At 34.8% G+C, this 25,847-nt stretch overlaps 1 protein-coding gene across 8 annotated transcripts in view; it reads right to left on the minus strand.

Moving 5' to 3' along the window:
- Positions 1 to 25,847, minus strand: part of LOC106088524 (cAMP-specific 3',5'-cyclic phosphodiesterase) — a 692,903-nt gene that overhangs the window by 87,556 nt on the left and 579,500 nt on the right. For all 8 annotated transcript variants that reach the window (XM_059368225.1, XM_059368224.1, XM_013254097.2 and 5 more), the window contains one exon: positions 17,656 to 17,832. In XM_059368225.1, coding sequence (XP_059224208.1) covers positions 17,656 to 17,832 — 177 coding nt within the window. The remainder of the gene's footprint in view (positions 1 to 17,655; positions 17,833 to 25,847) is intronic.

The following is a 25,847-nucleotide window of genomic DNA, read 5'->3' on the forward strand; positions in this document are numbered from 1 at the left end:
TTAAGGAACAGAGGCCAACTTCTCACATATCAATGAGTGCTGTCCTATTCATGTTTAAGCTCAATGATAAAGCTCGTTTTTATAGCCGAGTCCGAACAGGGTGCCGCAATGCGACACCTCTTTTGGGGGAGAAGTTTAAACTTTCACAGGGCATAAATATGACCACAATTTGATCTTTCAAAAATGGTTCTCTGGTCTGGAGGATATAGCTTTAGTTGAGAATACTGCCCCAACAGAGAGAGAGAGAGAGTAAAACGAAGAGATTTCAGTTATGTGGGATGCGACTAACTGCCATAGTGGTATTATTAGAAACCCAGAGCCTGAGAGCAAGTCAAATAATTCACATTAACACCCTCTTAAGTAAATAAGCTTAGAGAGTATAACAGTATGTGAGCGTGAGAGTTTGAAGAGAAGGAGTCCCTTAATACTAAACAAACAAACGAATAATAGCACAACCATTCCTAATCTTAATATTCTGTTGGCACACAGAAATTCACTATGCTAGGCGCTTGGGGGAGCCATTGTCATCATCAACATAATGCTCGTCATCGTTATGGTGTGTTGTTGTTTTTGTCATGCATTAAATCTAAACAAACACCAAAAGCCAGCTAACCAATGTTAATGCATGAAAAATCTACTAAATAAACACCAAAGGGTATTTGTTCTCAATTTAAGTGTGAGCAAGTGAGTTGAGAATGAGAGCTTAAGAGAGTTGTTGAGGGTGTTGCAATCTACTCTTCGCCTTGCTATAGGGGGGAAAAACACAGACATCACACATACATGCCTACACTTTCTCACACCCACATCCTGCATCTTGGGCATAGTTGATTTCACAACTTTTTTTTTGTGGTAGCAGCATGTGAACTGCTATCAAGAGTTTTTAGTTAAGATACTCTCATAATGTTGATAATGAAGATGTCGAGGACGAAAATGAGAATGAACATGAGTATGAGAGAGGGCATGACGGGGACAACAACGCTGACAATGATGTTGAAAAACAACATGTAATGTTGTAACTTACACTTAAATCTAAAAATAAATTTGTACGAGGGGATCGTGTTGAGAGTTCATTTAAGGTCATACACGGAAGGTCATCATAGGGACAATAGGGCAGCATTAAATGACATGGTAATTTAGAGTTGGGCTAATAGTGTCTATTCATTACAAACACACATTTTGGCAAATTGTATGTTGACTTTGATAATAGAGATATCCATTGGCTAATTGTAAAACAAGTAAGGATGGGCTAAAGTCGGGCAAAGCCAACCTTTGATACCTTGCACCGTATTGGGTATGCAGGCGAAGTCGTCGAATTAAACTTTTCTTAAATTTGAAATGCACAATTTCGACCAAAATCCGTGAGAGGCATAAAGGAAAACGATGGACAATATGTGGAGAACATCGTTGGATAAATCCGTTTCCAAAGTTCCAAAAAGAGAAAATTGGAAGTTACATACATATGTCTATAGCAGAGCTATATCTATATTTGAACTGATTTCTAAGAAATTCAGCCTGTGATGAGAAGAGTCAAATTTCGTGGGGATCGTTTAACAAATCACTAAACTATTGCTGCTAGTTTAAATCGGACGAACACATATCCAAATCTGAACCGATCTTTTAAAATTTCATAGGCTTTGTATCTAAGTCAAAAAAGATGACAGTGCCGTATTTGAAGTTTGCAAATAAGGATATAATAAGGGGTGTTCCTTTTATAGCCGAGTCCGAATGGCGTGCCGCAGAGCAACATCTTTTTGATAGGAGAAAGAGAAAAGAGATTCGACCTCAGCCGTTCAACGTCATAGGCGGACATGTTAACCCCTGCGCTCTGGTGGTCTTCATTTAAAGACTATCGGATTTTAAAGACTATCAGAAAATTGCGACCTGTACATGGACAAACAGACGGATAGTTGCACAGGTAGATGGACACACAGACAGACAGACACACGGACTTAGCTAAATTGAAAATGTTGTAACAAATGCACTAAATTATAATTCTCTATGCAACAGTAGTGGTGTAGGGTTTAACAAGTAAAAGTGTGCTAAGTTCTGTCGCGCCGAATCTTATATACCCTCCACCATGGATTTCGTTTGTCAAGTTCTTCGCATGGTATTTTGTTTTAGGCAAACAAAGGATAATGGAAAATAAGTGCTTTGCTATTGGAGCTATATCAGGTTATGGACCGATTTGGGCCATACTTGGTTTGAATGTAGAAGACCATAGTAGAAGTTATTGTGCAAATTTCAGCTAAATTCAATAAGAATTGCTCAAGAAATAAAATCGAAAGATCGGTTTATATGGGAGCTATATCAGGTTATGGACCGATTCAGATGTAAGATATGGAATGCCATAGGACAAGTGGTCCTGCAAAATTTCAGCCAAATCAAACAAAAACTGCACCGGCTAGGGAGCAAGAGTTACAATCGGGAGATCGCTCCATAAGGAAAGTTTATCAGGTTTTAGACCGATAAATGCCATACTTGGCACGTAGTTGGAGATAATAGGGGAAGACATTGTAGAAAATTTTAGCTAAATCGAATAAGAATTAGACTCTCTAGAGTATCAAGAAGTATAATCGAGATATTGGTTTTCCAAGCCACTATGTTTTTTAAAAAAAATATATGTTGGGTCTCAGATAAATATATCTTGCTACATGATCATAAAATATTAAGATAATGATTTTTTTAACATAGCGGCTTGGAAAATAGAAAGAACATTTTTTAAATTTTTTATAAAAAATATTAAAAACATGTAAGAGTGTGCTAACTTCGGCCGAGCCCAATCTTGGGAAATCATTACCATGGATTTTTCTATAATATGGGAGCTATATCTGGCTTGTAAGGGTTCAAGAAATCAAATCGGGAGATCGGTTTATATGGAAGCTATATCATGTTCTTGAACTATTTGGATTTTACTTGGCATAGTGTTTGAGAGTCATAACAGAACACTATGCCCAAAATTGTAGCCAACTTGAACAAAAATTTCGTCTTCCAGGGGCTCAAGAAGTCATATCGAGAGATCTGTTTATATGGGAGCTATATCAGGTTATAGACCGATTTCCACCGTACTTGGTGCAGTTGTTGGAAGTCATAACAGAACGCTATGTATAGCCAAATCGGACCCACGTACTCAAGAAGTCAAATCGGGACATCGGTTTATATGGAAGCTATATCATGTTCTTGAACGATTTGGATTTTACTTGGCATAGTCTTTGAAAGTCATAACAGAACCCTATGTGCAAAATTTCAGCCAAATTGAACAAAAATTGCCGCTTTCAGGAGTTTGGAAAATCGGTTTTTATGGGAGCTATATCAGTTTATTGACCGTTTTAGACGGTACTTTACACAGTTGTTGGAAGCCATAACAGAACACTATGTCCAAAAATTCAGCCAAATCGAACAAAAATTGAGGCTCCCACGTGCTCAAGAAGTCTAATTGGGAGATCGGTTTATATGGGGCTTATATACAACTCTGAGCCGATATGACCCATTTGCAAACCCTAACGACCTACATCAACATGAAGTATCTGTGCAACATTTCAATCGGGTAGCTTTACGAGTTCGACCGCTATCGTGATTTTGACAGACGTCCGACGGACGTGTCTAGATCAACTTAGGATGTCGAGACGATCAAGATTTTATATATATTTTCTTTTTGTAGTCGAGTCCGAACGACGTGCCGCAGTGAGACACCTCTTTTGGAGAGAAGTTTTAAATGGCATAGTACCTCACAAGGGAAAACCACCGCTGAAAATTTTTTCTGATGGCCTTGCCAGGATTCGAAACCAGGCGGACATGCTAACCTCTGCGCTACGGTGGCCTCAAAATATCTACGTCAATATAAATACTCTAATAAAAGCATGAAATTTCATCAAAATCGGACAAGGGATGGTCAGGGTCAGGCGTCGATGGGTTAAGTTCAATAATGGGCTCCATCCAATAAGACTTTTTGTGGTTTACTTTTCATCTGATTTCTCTGAAATGTGGGATAGTAAATTGTTTTAGGCTCCTGGGTATTCTTGCGAAGTATGGTACAAATCGTACCATACTATAATATTGGTGCATAAAATGACCATATTTTATTTAATTTCGCTGCCATTTGGCACAGTGAGTTGTGCAAGTCCTCTTAAAATTATTTTCATGTATGGTCCATGTCATATCCATATCCTGTATGCTGCCATATAAACCAATCATTTTTTTTTAAGGTCTTGGCCCCACATAAGGGACATATTTTGCCCGATTTTGGTGAAATTTAGCACAGTGGGTTGTGCTAGGCCTCCCAACATCCATGCTTAGTGTTGTCTAAATTGCTTTATATTTAGATATAGCTGCCAAAACAGACCAATACCGAAGGTATATGATATCCACCATGGCGGTGGATATCCAAAGTTCGCCTAGGCCAAACTTTTTGCGTTATTAATTGTTATACTCACCATCATAGGATGGGGGTATACTAATCCAGTCATTCCGTTTGTAGCATCTTGAAATATTGGTAGGTCAATCCAGCCAAGTATATCAGTCTGTTCGTCTGTGGAAATCACGATGTCTATCGAACGAATAAGGATATCCCTATGAAATTTTACACCGATAATTGTTGATGTAAATCTTTTGAGATTACAAATGGGTCGAATCGCTTCAGATTTGGAATTTAGGAGCCAGGAAGCCGCAATTGCTAACCGTCTGGTAGAAATTTTACAAATGGTGTTCTATTAAGACTTTCAAGGACCATCCAAATCGGTCTATAAACTGATATAGCTATCATGTAAACTGGTCTCCTGATTTTAAATTTGAGCTTCAAGAAGCCGCAATTGTTGTCCTATCTCGCTATTCTATCTTGTTGTCCTATCTCGTTGTCGTGGCGTTCTGCTTCGACTTCAAAATTTCGTGGTAAGTTTGCCTCTAAATCGGTCTATAAGCTAATATAGCTCCCATAGGAACCAGTCTCCCCATTAATCTACTAGTCTCGGTCCCTAGAAGCTTGAATTTTTGTATGATTTGTATAAAATGTCGTACGTGAATAACAAATACGCTCTTGAACTATGTTCATTTGGGTACATTTTTAGAAGAGTCCATGGTGGTGGGTACTTATATTCGGCAGGGCGAACTTATGATGTTTATACCCTACACAACTACTGTAGTACAGGGTATTATAACTCAGTGCATTTGTTTGTAACACCCAGTAGGAAGAGAGATTCCCTCCATTGATAAGTATGCCGATCGACTCAGAATCACTTTCTGATTCGATTTAGCTATGTCCGTCTGGCCATGTTTATTTGTGTACAAAGTGCAGGTCACTTCATCCAATCGCTTTAAAATTTGGTACAGGCCTAGAGACAAAGCCTATTGAAATTCGAAAAAAATCGTTGTTCGTTAGATTTTCAGTAATAATGCAATAAAATGGTCATTTGTTAACCGATTCTCACGAATTTTAGCAGTAAGGATTTTTTCTTGACTCTCAATACTACTGGCCATTTTCATGAAAATCGGTTCAGATTTGGATATAGCTCTCATACATATATATATATCGTCCGATTTTCACTTCTAGGGTCACAACAGGCTCATTTATTGGCCAATCTTGCCAAAATTTTTTCCGCAACGCTTTCCTTGATGTCTATCCTGATATCTGAGATGTTTGCTCAAAATCGGTTTAGATTTAGATATAGCTCCCATATATATGTTCGTCCGATTTTGAGAAATATTTCAATAAAGTGCTCATTTGTTAACCGATTCTCCCGAAACTTGGCGGAAAGGATTTTTTCTTGACTCTCGACATTTATGGTAGATATCAAAGAAATCGACCAAGATTTAGATATAGCTGTCATATATGTATATCGCCAGATTTTCACTCCAAGAGCCACTGCAAGCGCATTTATTAACCAATCTTGCCAAAATTTTGCACAACGCTTTCCTCGACAACTAGCAGAATATCTCGAAATCGGTTCAGATTTAGATATAGCTCCCATATATATGTTCGTCAGAATTTGGGTAATTTGCAATAATGTTGTCATTTGTTAACCCTTGTTATTTAAGTTTGAACATAGGCTCGAAATGTGATACGGATTGTTATGTCATCCATCTGAAAACATCCGTCGAGGTCCATCAAAATTGGTTTAGAATTGGATATAGCCCCCACATTGTACTTAAAGGGTAGGTGTAGGCTATTATACAGTCGGCAACGCCCGACTTTTGCCCTTCCTTACTGGTTTTACTTCTTTTAGTATATTTTCGACATAAAAAAATATTTCTGAATAAAAACTTCAAGTGTGGTTTGTTAAACAAAGTGATAAATGTCAATGAGTGAAAGTGCATATTCTATTTAAGTTGTGTGAATTTTGAGAATTCAGTTTTTCACAAGTTTGTTAAAACAAAAAAAAATTTCCTATGAAAGCCGATTTTTCCGATAGTGGAATACTTGCAAGCAACTGAAGTGTTGGCCCGATCAATGCACAATAACAACACATGCTTAACTCTTGAACCTAACCCTCGTTAAGCACTCTCAGCGAATTTTGTATACTCATATCTATGTGTGTGTGTGTGTGTGACTGCGTATGTTTGTGCACATATTTATTACAACAAGATTCTCTGTACAAGAAAATGGTGTCAAATGGCAACACAAAAGCCTATGAACGCTTGAGTGGCGCCTTGAGAAGCATAATAATGCAATGTACAGGGAGGACATGAGTGTTTGTGTATGTATGTGTGTGTGTTTAAGGCGACAACTATGGAAATGTTCTAAAACTCAAACAAGAATTTCGATGTATGCAGACGTATGACGTTTGGTTTATTTGCCAAAAACCCATGCACAAGGCGGCATGGTGTGAATATGCACCAGTGTGAGTGTGTAATGAAGGCAAACAGACAAATAAACAAACATATGGGTGACCTGCCAACTAAAATGTTGTGATGCCAAAGGCTGTTTTTGTAGTGGCATCCATCCGAATGAATGAGCTTGTGTTTGTGTATGAGTCTGACAGCAGTGACAGTCGACAGGCATATCTATAACAGCTCTACCATAGTAGTCTTGTAATACTATTCATTCAATGTAAGCGTGTGTGTGGGCTAGTGTTTGTGTGCAACAAACTCTATTGTATGCCAACTATTACAGAGAACAAACACAAATGACACTTTTGTATACTCAAACATATATATACACACGCTCACACACAAACGCATATTTGTATACAGAGGGGCATTGCCATGTTTTTGTGAATGTAGAGTGAAGACTAAGACTCAGAATGAGAAGTGGAAGGTTATAAAACATGGTTACACAGTGGTTGACTGGAGGTCAATGTGTTCGTTACATTTTTATGTCTTGGAACCGACCATGCCAGAAGAGTGGGTAAACAAAACACAAACCAACACACACACCCACACCAAAATGCTTAAATTCATTCATATACTCGAACACATGTGAGTTGTAGGAGGTCACTCTGCCATATAACAACATGTGAGTATTTTCAAGACTTTTTCCTTTCATTTTCCTCCTTAGAATGCTAATAAAGATTTCTATGGTCTTTTTGTTGTGTTGCCAAGAAGCGATTACGACCATGATGAAGTGGCAAAATTGGTCTTGATGCAAGAAAAGAGGATTATTTTATTTTAGTTTTCGTATATTTTTTTTTAGATTATGCAAACATTTGAGGTAAAGTATGTATGTGATGATAAAAAAAGAACAGAAATTCACTCAAATTTTAAACTAGTTTTGGAAAATGGAAAACGAAAAAGGTAAATTCATAAAACCTGAACCAACAACTCAATTTCCGATTTCTGGCTTTCGAATATGATCATGAAATGGTATCATTATCATAAATGGTATCATTAGATTTTCAATTATAATAAATTTTTGTTAATATCACCCACACCATAGGAAGGGGTAATATTTTTTTTTGCCAGTTTAGGGTCTTTCGCCCGTAAAAGGCGCATTTGTTATTCGATTTCGATGAAATTAGAAACAATGAGCTGTTTCAAACCTCTCGACATCCGACTCAAATATGGTTCAGATCGACCCACAATTAGATATAGCTGTCATATAGACCTATCTGTTGATAGAGGGTATTAAGCCCATAAAAGTCCCAATTATTATCAAATTTCGTTGGATAACAGTGATTTAAGCCTTCCAATGTCCGACTCAAATATGGTTAAGATCTGTCCTTATTCAGATATAGCTGCCATATAGAGCGACTGCCGATTAAGGGCCTTGAGTCTATTAAAGCCTTAATTATTGTCCAATTTCACTAAAATTTTTCACAGTGAGTAGTTTTAAGCCTCTCGAAAACAAATATGGTTCAGATCCATATTTATTCAGATATAGCTGCCATATAGAGCGACCTATCGATTAAAGGTCTTGAGCCCATAAAATTTTCATTAACAACCCGCTGAAACTTGAAATTTTTCAGCCTTCCGTCATCCCACTGATATATGGTCCAAATCAGACCATATTTATATATAGCTGCCATATAGATCTATCTTCCAATTAAGGGTTTTAATCCCATAAAAAACGGATATGTTGCCTGATTTCGCTGAAACTGTGACCTGCATATGAGTTCTCGGTGCCTAAATCAAATATGATCCAGACCAGCCCCCAATTGAAAATTAATATGGATATGGTAGTGGAGTTGTTATAAAAGAAGATGGTTAATGTATACATGGTGGTGGGTTCTTGTTACTTGTTTTTTATTTATATTAATTGGTTTTATTCGACATTTTATTGGTAACAGTTTAATAAATTATTGATGACCTCAAGCTTAATTATTCATCAAAATTTTTTGTTTTTTAATTTTATACCCACCACCATAGGATAGGGGTATATTCATTCAGTCATTCCGTTTGTAACACATCGAAATATCAATTTCCTACCCTTCGGCTCGTTGTAAATTTCCAAGACGATTTAATTACGTTCGTGTGTCTTGCCGTCCGTGTGTCCTTCGGTTGTAATTGAGAAAAATTGAGTTATTGAGTTGACATTTTGCACAGACTCGTACTTCTTCCATACGCATGTTAAGTTCTTCAATTTGCCACATCGGACTATATTTGAATATAGCTGCCATATAGAGCGATCTGGCGATTTAGGGTCTTAGGCTTATAACAGGCACATTTATTACCCCATTTCGCTGAAATTTGTCGTAGTGAGTTTTAATAAACCCATCGATATACGAACTAAAAATGGTCCTGATCGGAACATATTGAGATATTGCTGCCATACAGATCGATCTGACGATTTTAAAGACATAAAAGTCTCATTTTTTCCCTAATCTTGCTGAACAGTGAGTTGCACAAGGGCGCACGATATTCGACCCGAATATGGTGTATATGGGACCATATTTACATATAGCTGCCATAAAGACCGATATGCCATTTTAGGGTCTTAGGCCAATAAAAGGTGCAATTATTACCCGATTTTGCTGAAACTCAGAAAAGTGAGTTTTATTAGACCAGTCGATATACGAACCAAAAACGGTCCAGATCGGAACATATTTGGCTAAAGCTGTCTTATAGACCGATCGGCCGATTTTGGGTCTTAGGCTTCTAACAGGCCCATTAATTACCCAACTTCGCTAAAAATTGGAACAAATCCAAATTTTGCCCATGAACATTGCACTAAGGAACAGGGACAAACTTCTCACATATCAATGAGTGCAGTCCGGTTCAAGTTTAAGCTCAATGATAAGGGGCCTCCTTTTTATAGCCGAGTCTGAACGGAGTGCCGCAGTGCGACACCTCTTTTGGAGAGAAGTTTTACATGGCATAGTACCACACAAATGTTGCCAGCATAAGGAGGGGAAAACCACGGCTGAAAATTTTTTCTAATCGTCTCGCCAGGATTCGAACGCAGGCGTTCAGCGTCATAGGCGGAGATGCTAACCTCTGCGCTACGGTGGTCTCCAATTGGAATAGTGAGTTGTATTAAGACTCCCTACATCTGTCCCAAAAATGGTCCAGACCGGGTAATATTTAAATATAGCTGCCATGTTCAACTTTAGGGCCTGAAGACCATAAATGCGAATTTATTCTCCTATTTTGCTGAAATTTGAAACAGTGAGCTGGAGTCTTACGTTCAAGATCAGTTATTTTTGGCTGACGTTTACCACAGGGGTAACTACCAAACCAATGGTTGTGTAACTTATTTATTAGTTAAAAACCGTGGGCGATTTTATTTATTAATAAAATTATCATTTGGTTTTAAATCAAATAAATTCAAAAATTTGGTCGAAAGATAAACCGGACTACAGCTTCTGGGACTCCATCCCTTCATTAGCGGCTGTCTTTGACGAATTACCCAGTCAATCATCAGTGTTATTAGCTTAGACAAATATCGTCTAAATGAGAAAACATTATTGCTCATAACTTCGAAGAAAACTGTCAGAAATAATTTTTAAAACATTTTGATTTTCATACAGATTATTATTTCATTTCATTTCATTCCATTCCATTCCATATCATTTCATTTCATTTCATTTCATTTCATTTCATTTCATTTCATTTCATTTCATTTCATTTCATTCCACTCCACTCCACTGCACTCCATTCCCTTTCATTCCATTTCATTTCGTTTCATTTCATTTCTTTTCATTTCACTTCATTTCATCTCATTTCATTTCATTTCGTTTCATTTTATTTCATTTCATTTCGTTTCATTTCATTTCATTTCATTTCATTTCATTTCATTTTATTTCATTTCATCTCATCTCATTTCATTTCATGTCATTTTATTATATTTCATTTTATTTTATTTTATTTTATTTTATTTTATTTTATTTTATTTTATTTTATTTTATTTTATTTTATTTTATTTTATTTTATTTTATTTTTTATCATTTCATTTCATTCCATTTCATTTTATTTCATTTTATTTCATTTCATTTTATATTGTTTTTTAAACATTATTATAAAAATTTGAATATGAGTTCTTAACACATCATAATTTTGTGTACAATCTTTTTTTTTGGTGCACATCAATTTTAAATTTTGCATTCCTCGACTATATTCATTTACAAATAGTTTTTGTTGTTTTCTGTGTTTAAATGCTTTTCTAAAATTGGAAGCACATTCAGCTATAAAATAACCACGAATCACTGCTTAACGGCCTGTGGTAATATAATTTACTTCTATTGTTATTGTTCTTATTGTTGTTGTAAATGTAAACCAATGTCATAACAATACAACAATATAATCACACTTTGTTATTGCCTTTGTTAGCAAGCACTATGGGTCATATCGTATTTTATTTGTTTATATTTTTTACTCCGAATAAATGTAAAAACAAATAAAAGAAATGACAATCAAATGCAAATGAATAGAATTTTTGAATAGGAAAAGGAAATTTTACAAGAAATACACTCATACGCACACACATATATGCATACCCAGAATTAAGAACCTACAATACTCAAAAATTAAAACGACATACATGTGTATACTGGTTCTAGCATTTGTTTAAAGTAAGGAAATTGGAAAAATCTTTTGTTGGGTTTCGTTTGCAATCAATGGAAATTATAATTGGGAATTGTTTTTTCAGTCAGTACAAATAAAATTAAAAATTTTTTTTTTTAAGAAACCCAACACGGGAATAAAAAAAAGAAGTCTTCTTATGGGGAAGGTTATATTGTAAGTGGAAATTGGACATGATTTTGTAAGCTAACGAAATTAATTTTCTATGATTTCCATGATGATTGGTTAACTGGTGGGTGTAATTTTTTTAATGAAAAAAGGAGCTCTAATGAATAGAGGTCTTGGAATTGATTCCTAGAAGAATTGCTATTATTTTATACTTAAATTAAATAGCAATATTTAAGATACAAACTGTAGTACCAAAGTTTAGGATACAAAATCTAGTGCCATAAAATCTTGATAATTTAAAGAAAAAGACAAAATTTTTATCAAAAGTTGAAGTAGCAAAACTTACTACCTACCCTAGGGTACAAAACCGAGCAACAACTTTAGTACTTAAATTTAGTAACAAAAGCTAAGGTCACCCCGGCAGCCGTGTTTGTAGCATAGTCGGATTACAAGTGCGGTTGTCGTAGGTTCTATTCCCACCAAAGGCCTGGTCTGTCACTATTGTGGTAACACTATGGAATATTGTCTAAGTGAGTCTGTTTAGAAATGGACTGTCATTCTTACCTAACCAAAGCTAGAATAGGTAGTTCAAAATTTGGGATAAAAGATTAAGTACCAAAATATGGGGTTCAAAATTAGTACAAACAAAATTTTACTTCAGAACTTAGTTCCTAAATTATAGGTGACAAATTTAGGGCAAACATTTAAAATGCAGAATTTAGTACTAACATTTTTATTAAATTTAGTACTAAAAGCAGAGGTAGACTATTAAGTATAAAAGACTATTAAGTACAAAAATAGTGGGCACAAAAATTAGTATCAAAATCAGTGTCAACATTTAGTTAAAAAACATAGTTACAAAAGTATTGTATCTTGTGTATGTATTTGCGAACATTTAGTATACAGAATTTAGCACCAACAATTTTACTATGATTTAGTACTAAAAGTAAAGGTACAAGATTTAGTACGAAAATTTAGGTCATAGAATTTAGTACGAAAATGTATACTAAAAGCAAAGGTACACGAATTTGTACATAGGATAAAAGTTTTAATACCAAAACGTAGAGTTCAAAAAATTTAGTACTTGAAATAAGGACCAACAGTAAAGAAAAAAATTAAGCGTCAATATTTAGTATACAAAATTTAGGGAGGTCACCGTAGCGCAGAGGTTAGCATGTCCGACTTGACGCTGTTCAAATCCGACAAAAAAATGGAGTGATGGTTATCTCTCTTAGAGATGGCACATTTATGAGGTATTCAGACATGAAAAACTTCTCTAATAAAAACCATACCAACCAAAGTTATGTACTAATATTTATTAACATATAGGGTACAAATTATGTACCTGAAATTATTACTAAAATTTAGGATCTAGAATTTATTCATTCATATTCATTATTAGTAGCAATCTAAGTACCAAAATGTTGAGTTCAATTTATACTGAAATTTAGTACCCAAATCCTGTACTTACATTAGTATCAAAATTCTGTACTAAACTTTAGTAGCAAAATTCTGTATTTATATTAGTTACCAAAATACTATAAATGCAAAAAAGCAAATTTTGCCCATGAACATTCCACTAAGGAACAGGGGCAAACTTCTCTCATTTCAATGAGTGCAGTCCGATTCAGGTTTTAAGCTCAATGATAAGGGGCCTCCTTTTTAAAGCCGAGCCTGAACTGCGTGTCGCAGTGCGACACCTCTCTGGAGAGAAGTTTCACATGGCATTGTACCTCACAAATGTTGCCAGCATTAGCAGGGGTAAACCACCACTGAAAATTTTTTTCAGATGGTCTCGCCAGGATTCGAACCCAGGCGTTTAGCGTCATTGGTGGATATGTGCTACGGTGACCAAAATACTGTAGTAAAATTTAATTCCAAAATTTTGTACTAAAAATTAGGACCAAATTTCCGTACAAAAATTTAGTACGATATCAAGTACCGGAAACTAGTACCAAAAATAGGGATATAGAATTTAATAATGAATATGAATGATATTCACTATTAGTACCAATTTAAGTAAAAAAGTTTTGGGTTCAAATTTTGTACCAAAATTCTGTGCTAAAATTTAGTACCAAAATCCTGTACTAAATATAAAAATTAAAATTCTTTACTAAAATTTAATAAATAAATTTAGTACCAACATGTACTAAAACTTAGTAAAAAAAGTTAAGGATCGGAATTAAGTACCAACATATCGTACACAAAATTAAGCACCAGAGACTTATACCAAAATTAAGGATATAGGATTGGACCTAAATCATTTTTAGTTCCAATATAGGTACTAAAATTTGGGGTTCGAAATTTGTATCAATATTCTGCATAAAATTAAGTACCAAAATTCTGTACAAAAATTTTGTTTCAAAATTCTGTACAAAAATTTTGTTTCAAAATTCTGTACAAAAATTTTGTTTCAAAATTCTGTACAAAAATTTTTTTTCAAATTTCTGTACTACAAATTAAGACCAAATTTCTGTACTAAAATTTAGTTCCAAAAGTTAAGAAACAGAATTTAATACCAATATATAGGATACAAAATTAAGTACCAGAAAGTTTTACCAAAATTTAGGATATGGAATTCATTTATCCATTTTCATTATTAGTACCCATCTAAGTACCAAACATTGAGTTAAAAATTTGTACCAAATTCTGTAGTAAAATTCAGTACATAAATACTGTACTTAAAGTTAATACCAAAATTTTCGTACTAGAATTTAGGAACAGAACTTAATACCAATATATAGAATACAGAATTAAGTACCAAAAAATAGTACCAAAATTTAGGATATATAATTTAGTACCTAAATCATTATTAGTTCCAAAATGTTGGGTTCGAAGTTTGTATCAAAATTTTGTACTAAAATAAAATAAAAAAAAAAAAAATTTTATAAAATTTATTTCCAAAATTTTTAACTAAAATTTATGACCAAACTTCTATATACAAATTTAGTACAAAAATTAAGTAAAAGGAATTAGTACCAAAATTTTGGATATAGAATTTATTCATTCATATTCATTATTAGCAAAATTCTAAGTACCAAGGTTTTGGGTTAATATTTTGTACTTAAATTCTGTACTTAAATTTTGTACTTAAATTCTGTACTTAAATTTAGTACCGAAATTCTGTACTAAAAGTTGAAGAACAGAACTTAATACCAACATTTAGTACCAGAATATAGAGGATATGGAATTTATTCATTCCTGTACATTATAAGTACCAATCTAAGTACCCAAATTTTAGGTGCAAAATTTGTACCAAAATTCTGTACTAAAATTTAGCAGTTAAATTCTGTATTTAATTTTAGTAACAAAATTTTGTACTGGAATTTGGAACAAAACGTTAAGGAACAAAATTAAGTACCAGAAATAGTACCAAAATTTAGGATATATATATATAATTTAGTACCCTTATCGTTATTAGTTCTAAGTACTAAAATTTTGGGTTAGAAATTTTTATCAAAATTTTGTACTAAAATTAAATACCAAAATTCTGCATTAAAATTAGGTTCCAAGGTTCTGTACTAAATTTTAGGATCGAAATTCTGAAGTAAAATTTAGTACCAAAAATACCCAAACTTTGGATATAGAGTTTATTCATTCATATTAATTATTAGTACCAATCTAAGTGACAAAGTTTTGGGTTCACATTTTGTACCAAAATTCTGTACTAAAATTTTTTAATAAAATTCTGTACTAAAGTTCTGTATAAAAATTTAGTACCAAAATTCTGTACTAAAACTATGTACTAAAATTTAATTACAAAATGCTGTACTAAAATTTAGTAACAAAATTGAGTGCTAAAATTTGGTAACAAAATTCTGTACTAAAATTTAGTAACAAAATTCTGTACTAAAATTTAGTTACAAAATGCTGTACTAAAATTTAGTAACAAAATAGTCCCAGCCTTTAGAATGCAAACTAAAATTTAAGTACCAAAAGTTGGTACTAATACTTAGTAACAAAATTTAAGGTTCGAAATTAGTACCAAAATTAAACACAAAAAGTAAAAGTAAAAAAGTAGTAGCTAAATTTGGGATACAAAACTTACGGTCTTAATCACAAAACTTAATGTAGATTTAAAATAGGTATATTCGACAGATTTCCTTAATAGAATTGCCAAATAAACCTATTTCAAAACTACTTTAAGTTTTGTGAATAGGCTGGTAGTACTTAAATTCTGAACCAAATTTTTGTACCAACATTTGTAATTCAAAATTCAAGTACCAAACTTCAAGTTTAAAAAAATGTAGTAACAGACTTTTGTTTCAAAAAAGGTTGGAAAATATAAGTACCTAAGTGTAGGGTAAACAATTCAGTACAGTACACGTGACAAAATTAAGTATGAAAAGTTAGAGCTCAAGATGTGGTAACACAAATTCGTACAAAAATGAAAAAAAAAACAAACAATTAGCACCAAAATTAAATTTGAAAAATTAGTACTAAACTTTTAGTATAAAAGTTTTTTTACTTCTATACGGAATGTAAGGTTTATATCTAAATTTTTTAACAAAACTAGGGTACATAATTTAGTGCCTAAATTTAGTATTCAAAGTTTTAGCACAAGAGTATTTTGGGTACAAAATTTAGTATCCAAAAGTAGGACAAAAGACGTGGTATACTAAATTTTGTATCTAAGTATTTTGGATTAACTGACTGCCTAAACCTGGGATATAAAAATCATTTTTCTTTAGGATGCTAAAAAAACTTGCTGGTAGCAATGTAGGATGCATAAATGTGGAATGCAAAATGGGATTCCTAAATTTGGTACCTAAATTAGCACTGTGTTGCAATGAAATGCTCGTTTGTGGCAAATCGAGTACTAGCATCATTTTTAGAATATCCAATAAAAATACCACAGCACAGATTAAATTAAAATTAGCACTTTAATTTCCTTCTCCTACTATAAACCCCTATCCATGTTGCAAAAACTCGAATATGTCCAACAGTACATGTTTGCTAAATTTATTCTTGTTTGTGCATATGATTGGCCATGTTTAGGATATGTGTAGATATTTCTCTTATATTGTTACAATTTTTAGGAGCTCATTTTTGAATTAAACAACAGCTACAACTGCATGTACGTAAAATCTACAATACATATTTATTGCTAATGAGCTTTTGGTTTTTGGTGGCCTTTGCCAAAATGGTAATAAATTTAAGTGCGAAACGGTGATGTTCTAATGTTCTTTGGCTGTTAGATCTGTGATGTGGTTGTTTCTAGTTTTTTTTGTTTTGTTTGGGGGAAGGATTTGTTTTGCTTAATAAGATGCAATTTTTGGGGCATATATGCAGCTGCATTTGGTGTGCCTACGTTTTGCTGATGCGAATAGTTTCTAGTATATATTTTGATTATTAGCTGCTGGGCTATTTTGAAAGCAATTTTTAAAAATTATGGATTTGTGGGTAAAATCATTTCAGCAGTGGTCATTCGACTACACTTAAAGTGGCGACATATGATGGCATTCCAGCCACAAAAAGCTGCTCTGCATAAAGTGTCATTTTGAGGTTATTCAGAGTCGCCTTTTAGGTAGTAGGTTCTAACTATGGATTAGGTATTGCGGAGAGAACTTCTACTTTATTCCATAATTGAGTATTCTAATTTTGAAAAATTAAAATGAAGTCTCTATTTAAGATAACTAAAATGTGGTTTGTGTACTCTTGATGTTTGTTTATGTGTTATTATAAATGTTATACAAAACAATTTGTGCTCAGTAAGGATTAAAACAGATGATGGGTCATATGATGCTTGAAGATCTCAACACAAGGGACAAACATAAACAAGACACGGACAAAACAAATTTAACATAATGCCATAGAAATGCAACATTAATGTATGACAAAAGTGGTAGGGATGATAGCTTAAAAATAAATTAAAGACAAATACAAAATTTTAAAATTATATAATAATAAAAAACTAAAATAAAAAAATACATATAAATATAATACACTATATAAATAAAATATAAAATAAATCAATGAAAATAAAATCACCAAACTAAAACAAATAATTACAGCTAATGCGTATTAAAGCGAATATTTCTTCTAAAAACTAGAGTAAAAATTTGTATATATATAATTTTCTGTGTAGAGATTAAAACTTACCTTTCACTAGCAATGCTTGAGTTGCGGGACATTGATTTGGGTGACATTTCAAAATCGGAATCCGAACGATATAAGAACGATTCACGACGCTGTGGAAGATTTTGTAAAACCAAACCGGCGCTGGGTGAGCCGCCCTCAAGCGGAGATCGAGCACTTTGGCCATTTTCTACATCGAAACTGTAAACAGAGAGAAAGAGAGAAGAAAAACGAAAAGTTTGAAAATTTAGAAATATAGTAAAAAATATTTTATTTGTTAATTTTTGACAAATTTTACAATTACAATAGAAAAGCTAGATATAAAAGTTTAAAACTTATAACCGTCGGATAATCAACAAGTAAAAGGGCATTAATCTCTGCCGTGCCGAACTTTTAATACCCATCACCTCGGACATATGTATTAACCACCTTTCGTCATAATACTGCGAAGAATGCATCATTTATTAACCCATAGCAGCTATATCTAAATATATTCCTATATCTACCATATTCAGAAAAACTATAAAAGGATCTAACACAACTCATTGTAACAAATTCATCAGTTAAAAAATTCACCTTATATGGGCCTAAGAACTTAAATCAAAATATCGGCATATGTATATAACAGCTTTATCCAAATATAGACCTATCTCAACCGTATAGGGTACGGATATCATAGAGCTTAACAGGGCTTAGTTTGTCAAATTTCATCGAAATTGGTTAATAAATGCGACTTGTATAGGTCCAAGACCTTAAATCGGTAGATCGATCTATGTGGCAGCTATATCTAAATATATACTATTCTGGGCCGTATTAGGAACAAAGTTCGAGAAGCCTAACACAGCCTATTGTGTAAAATTTCAGCAAAGTCAACTTATAAACTTACCTTTATGGCCCCAAAAAACTTAAGTCGGGAGATCGGTATATATGGCAACTATATCCAAATGTAATCCGATCTTAACCATACTTGGTACGAAGAATCTAACGCAACTCATTGTGCTAAATTTCAGCGAAATCGGTTGGTAAATTCATCCTTTATGAGTCTTAAACCCCAAATCAGGAAATCGGTTTGTATGGCAGCAACTTCCAAATCAAGATCGACCTGGGCCGTATTAAACTGGGACGTCAAATGTTACACCGAAACTCGCTGTCCCAAATTTCAGTGAAATCGAAACATAAATGCGTCTAATATGGGCCCAATACCTTGATTGAAATGAGAGAAATATAGACCGATCTTAACCATAGTCGGTACGAATGTCGAGGGGCCTAACATAACTCAATGTGCCTAATTTTAGCAAAATCTGTTAATAAATTCACTTTTTATGGGCTTAAAATCTTAAATCGGGAGATCGATATATATGGCAGCTATATCCAAGTCTGGATGGTTCTGAACAGGAATATCGATGAGCCTGACACAACTCGCCATCTTAAATTTCAGCAAAATAGAACAATAAATCCGCCCAAGACCCTAAATCTGGAGATCGGTTTATATGGCAGCTACACCCAAACCTAGACCGATCTGGACCAAATCAAACAAGGATGTCGAGGGACGTAACATAATTTGCGGTCCCAAATTTTAACGAAATCGGACAACAAATGCGCCTTTTATGGGCCGGAGATCTTAAATCGAGAGATCGGTCGGTATGAAAGATATATACAAATCTCGACCGATCTGGTCAGTATAGAATAAGGATGTCAACAGACCAATCAAAATATAGTCCGATATAGCCCATCTTCAAACTGCAAAGTTTCTGCTCAATAGCTCGATTTTTAAAGACTGTAGATTTCAACTGGCAGACGGACTTCGTCTTCTATTTTTACTTCGATCAAAAATATATGTACTTAATAGGATCGGAAATGGATATTTCGATGTGTTGCAAACGGAATAACAAAATTAATATACCCCATCCTTTGGTGGTGGGTACACAAAGGGAAGGGTAATTCATCCCTTTTAGAACTATTTGTAAGCATTCAGTAAAATATTCCAACTGTACTGTGGGGTGACTAGTACCGTAAGGCACCCTGTACTGTAAAGTACCCTATGTTGTTCCTACCTGCACTGTATGATACCCTATACTGTAAAAATATCCTGTACTGTAACGTATAATGTATATAATAAAGGATATATTACAGATATCCGGCACTTGAAAGAAACATGTACTGTAAATAATCTTGTACGGTTAAGTACATGGGACTGTAAAGTATTCGGAACTGTAAAATATTATGTTATGTATCTTGTACTGTTAAGTATCTTGAACTGTAAAGTACCATGCACTATACAGTCCCATGAACTGTAAGGTAACCTGTACTTTAGGGTACACATTGCTGTAAGGACCCCTGTACTGACATATACAATGTACTGTACTGAAATAAACCCTGTACTGTATAGCAACATGTACTGTAAGGTACACTTTACTTTAAGGTATACTGTACAATAAGATACGTTTTACTGTAAGGTATTATTTATTGCAAAGAACCCTATGTTATTCGTACCCTGCACTGTATAATACCCTGTACTGTAAAAGTATCCTGTACTGTAACGTTGTAACCATGCGCTGTAAATTTTCTTGTACCGTAAAGTACATTTTACTGTTAAGTTTCCTGAACTTTAAATTCTTTATTGTAAAGTACACTGCTCTATACAGTACCCCAAACTTTATGGAAGGTTAGGTTAAGTTGAAAAGAGAGAACTTTAAGGCAATCTGTATTTTATGTGCACGTTTCTATAAGGACCTCTGTACTGAATTGTACCCTGTACTGTACTGTAAGGTAGACTATACTTTGAGGTACCCTGTACTTAAGATACACTTAAACTGTAAGGTACTTTCTACTCTCTCGATTTAAGTTATTGAGCACAGTAAGCAATGATCCAAATATACAGTACAGACTACCTAACAGTATAAAGTACTGTATGTTGTAGGGTACTGTAGAGTGCATGGTACTATATAGTACCATGTACTGTATAGTACTTTACAGTATTGGGTACTGTAAAGTAACCCTCACTTTTTATCCAAGTATACAGTATACCTTACAGTACTGGACACCATACAGTACCATGTACTGCACAGTACCATGCACCTTAACCTTAAAGTGAAGTGAAACTTAAAGTACAGGTTACCTCACAGTACCATGTACTGTACAGTACCATGTACCTTACCCTTAAAGTGAAGTGAAATTTCAAGTACAGGTTACCTCACAGTACCATGTACTGCATAGTACCATATACTGCACAGTACCATGTACTGCACAGAACCATGTACTGCACAGTACCATGTACTGCACAATACCATGTACTGCACAGTACCATGTACTGCACAGTACCATGTACTGCACAATACCCTGTACTGCACAGTACCATGTACTGTACAATGCCATTAACTGAACAGTACCATGAACTGTATAGCACCATATACTGAACATTATCATGCACTGTATGGTATTCATTGAATTCCGATTCAGCCAAATCGGATAAAAATTGCACCCTTTTGAGGCTCAAGAAGAAAATCGGGAAATTGGTGGGTGATATAGGGATATAATCGATTTAGAAACAAATTTTTTATTGAGGGTCTTTGCAAAAGTCATTATTAAAGCTCTCAGTCAGATCGGATGGTATTTGCGCGCTCTAGAAGTTTATGAAGTCAAATCGGGAAATCGGTTTACACGAGTATGGGAGCTACTATATTAGATTAAGAATAGATTTATACCATATTTGGTATTGCCGCTTTGGATCACAAGAGAAATTATTGCGCGAAATTGTATTCCAATTGGATAAGAATTGCGCCCTTTAGAGGCTCAGGTGTGAAATCGCGACATGGGTTTATATGGGAGCTATTATAAGGATCATTTATGGCTTAGATATTTGAAGCCATAGCAGCAACCATCACGCAAAATTTCAACCAAATCGGATAAGAATTGCGAGCTCTAGAAGCTTATTATGTCAAATCAGGAGATCGGTTTACAAGGAAGCTATATCGGGTTATGAGTCGATTAATTCCATACTTAGCATGGATGTTGGAAGTCGTAACAAAACATAACGTTCAAATTTGAGCTGAACGGGTAAAACTTGCGCCCAATTGAGGCTAAATAGCTCAAATCGGGAGCCAAGATTATATGGGAGATATATCATGTAATAAACCGAGTTTGACCTGAACTGGCACACTTAGTCGAAGTCGCAATGAAACACCATGTGTCAAATCCGATAAAAATTCTTCGAGCAGGAGATCGGTTTATATAGATGCTATTTCAGGTTATGAACCGATTTGGAGCAAGTATATTGGAAGTCATGACAAAACGCCACACGTGTTAGGTATCAGGTGCCAAGTCTCAACCAGATGGGATATAAACTGCGCCTGCTCTTTAGAGGCTCAAGAAGTCAAAACGGGGGATCGTCCTAATTCAAACCAAACTTGGTATAGATGTTGGTGGTCATAGGGAAAATAATCGCGCAGCCTAATCGGATAAAAATTGCGCCCCCTAGGAGCTAAAAAAGGCAAATGGGGAGATCTGTTTATATGGGAGCTATATTTGATTATGAAACGACTTGGACCATGCTTAACACAGATGTTAGAGGTTACAGTAGAAGTAATCGTGCAAAATTTGAGCCCAATCGGATAAGAATTGCGTCCTCTAGAGGCTAATGAAGTGAAATCAGGAGAGGGGTTAATATGGGAGCCATACCTTAACATGGATCGATATAGCCCATATACCTACCTACATCGATTGAAAAATTCGTTCTAAATTTCGAGCGGTTGGCTTTTCTCGTTCTTGTTAGTGTCCTTTCAACGGAGAGTCAGAGGGACGGATATGTTTAGATGGCTTAAAATTGTTAAGACGGTAAAAAAGGGTGGTTATATTTTAAGGGACGATGTTGAATGTGAATCTCACCTAAACATGATTTTTTTTTGCATTTTGTTTGACATTTCTCAATTTCAGATTAACTCAATTTTAAGCATAGAAAGAGACACAGTTGAACAATGCGTTAAAGTTATTGAAATCAAATTCAGCTTTTAATATTTAACCATGCAAATGCAAATTTGCCCATGAATATTCCATTAAGAAACAAGGGGCAAACTTCTCACCTATCAATGAGTGCTGATTTAAGTTTAAGCTCAATGGCATATCCACCCACCTCTTTGGGGAGAAGTTTAAAAAAAACCTTTTTATTACATAGTATAAACTTTATGGGTTTCACCAACCTATCGTGGAGGTTTTTTTGCTGAACAGTGTATTGTAATTTTTCCACTCCTTAGATTTTCTAACCATTTGCTCTTTTTCCCTTCATAGCTTTAGCATTAATGTTGAAAGAACGAGAAAAGCTTTGAGGCATTTCTTCTCATCCATTTTGACATTATAAAATCACGCTTGCTGAACATAAACAAGAAAAGTTTCTTTTCATTCTTCGATGGTATAGATGCAGGATATAAAAATTCGCGGAAATTATCTACAACAAAACTTTTCCGTTTACACTTGATGGAAAACATAGAGCAGACATCCATCCTTGCTACTTGCCTTTGTTGTTTATCCAATTGCACTCACGTCCTGCAGCAGCAACATTGGTTCTAAACCAAAGTAACAGTATTCAGTGGCAAAGAAAAACAAAGCAGCAAAACTTTTTGTTTCACACCTGAACTTAATTCGCATCACCAGGACCTAGGCAATGCTGCCATAAACTAGACATGAATGCTGGCTCAATGCTACCATGTACAACAAAACGCCGCTGATGAAGAACCATCAGGAACAAAAGCGTTTTCAACACAAACGAAACGAAACAAGTCAGAGTTGTTCATAACAAAGTGAGACTCCTGTTGTTTTCTTAATGAGAAAATGTTTTCTTTGTACATTTCCTTGGAGCAAAGTTCCAGGATCTGTTGTTACTAACGCAAACACACACACACACACACCAACACAGAGACATAGACGGTGTAGGTAAAGGCAGAGTCTGGTAAGTGATGTAACGGCCCACAAAGAAACATTCTTTTGTTTAGTTTGTAGAGAACCCTCACTAGACTTAGATTGTATTGTAGCAAATGTATGAAGCAGTGCGATTGCCTATGCTCTAGGGATACTAGGATGTGTCAAACTGAAAAGTTGGAAAGGAGTGCCTGATTATGAGTGGGCAGGATATTAAAGCTTAAATAAGAGGAAGAAAAATGAGTAAGAGGCCAGACCAATTTTAAGGATTGCAATTCACCATGGCTTTCTATGTAGGAGTATTATGAAGTTATGGGCCAATATCGATCGTTCAGATAACGAAAGTTAGAAGTCACAGCGAAGCAAAATATTCAAACAAATCGGTTAACAAATACGCCCTCTAGCGGGGCAATAAATCAAGCCGGTAGATCGGTTTATATGGAAGCTATATCAGATTCTGGATAATTCGAATATTATTTGAAACTATTGTTGACAGTAATAACCAATCATCACGTGCAAAATGTCAACCAAATTGTACATCAATTACGCCCTCTAGCGGCCCAATAAGTCATATCGACAGATCGGTCCGGATAGAGCTCCCGTTAGGAGTCCAAATAAACTAAAGGAGTCCAAAGTGCCAAATTTCGGCCACATCGGAATAAAATTGTGCCCTCTAGAGGCTCAAAATGTAAAAATGGAAGATTGTTTTATATGGGAGCTATATCAGATAATGCACCAATTTTGACCATACGGGTCTTGTTGTTTGTGATGTCGTATCAGAATACGTGCAAAATTTCAGACTAATCAAATAATAAATGCGCCATCTAGAGACTTAAGAAGTCAAAATGGAAGATTGATTTTATAGGAATCTACATCAGGATATGTGCCAATTTGGGTCATACTTAGCACAGATGTTGGAAATCGTTATAAAATATCATGTCCAAGGTTTCTGCCATTTTAGACAATGATAACGCCTTCTAGAGGCGCTAAAATTCAAATCGGCTTATCTGTTTATATGAGAGCTATACATAGGTTGTGGACCGGCTTAGACCGTACTTGGTTATGGAAAATCAAAACAAATCATCACGAGAAAAGTTTCAGCCAAATGGGATTATAATGGCGCCCCCTAGTGGCTCATGCGATGAAATTGGTTGATCGGGAGCTATTTCTAGATATTGAGGGATTTGGATATAACTCAGCACACTCATTAAAAGTTATTGAAAATTTTAGCAAATCACCACGTGAAAAGTTTCAGCCAAATGGGGTTATAATGGCGCCCTCTAGTGGCTCATGCGATGAAATTGGCAGATCGATTTATATGGGAGCTTTTTCAGGGTATTGAGGAATTTGGACATAACTCAGCACACTGATTAAAATGCATAAAAAACCACAAAGGGCAAAATTTTAGTCAAGTCCGACAAAAATGGCGCTGTCAAGAATTCTAATCGGGAGATGGGTTCATATGGGAGCTATATGAGGCTACATACCGATTTGGATTTTGCTTGCGCCAGTTGTATGTTGTAACAGAATACCATTTCAGCCAAATCGGATTATTATTGCTCCTTCTAGAGAGCCTGGATGTTAAATGGACAGACCGGTTTATAGAGAGCTATATCAGGTTGTACACCGATTTGGACCAATTCGGCTTTACACGCCTTTTGTATACCATAATAAAACACTATGTGCAAAATTTAAACCAAATCGAATAATAATTGCGCCTTCTAGGGGCTCAAAAATTAAATAAAGAGATGGGCGTGAGCTATAGCAAATTATGAACCGGTTTGAATCAAATTGTGGGCCGGTTTTAAATCGGAAATCATAATAAAACACTACGAGCAAAATTTTAGCCAAAATGGATAACAGAGGCTCAAGAAGTCAAAACGGGAGATGGGTTTATATGACAGCCATATAAGGTGATCGATTTGGACCAAACTTGGTTTCTGTATTAGAAATTAAAACAAAACACCACTAATGACTTGAAATTTGAAATTTGGCACGAATGTTGGTCCTTTATTGTAGGCACGAAATAAGACGGGGTTTCATTAATATTCGTACGTTTAGGTACTAAAATGTACCAAATAGTACGAAATGATGAATGTTTACCCAGGGGAACATATATGGCTACAATTATGAAATTGGCCACACATGAAAGTGCGATTTGAAAAAATATCGATTTGAGAAAAACATTTTGCAAAATCGTACCTAAAGTGGGAGAAATAGTACGTTTAGTACCGCAATTGGTACTTTCTTTGTAAATTTAGCAAGAGATCTAAATTTCGAAACTTGTTTACACTTTGGCAAACCAA

This window comes from Stomoxys calcitrans, chromosome 4 (genome assembly GCF_963082655.1).
Source record: "Stomoxys calcitrans chromosome 4, idStoCalc2.1, whole genome shotgun sequence".
Classification (NCBI taxonomy): domain Eukaryota; kingdom Metazoa; phylum Arthropoda; class Insecta; order Diptera; family Muscidae; genus Stomoxys; species Stomoxys calcitrans.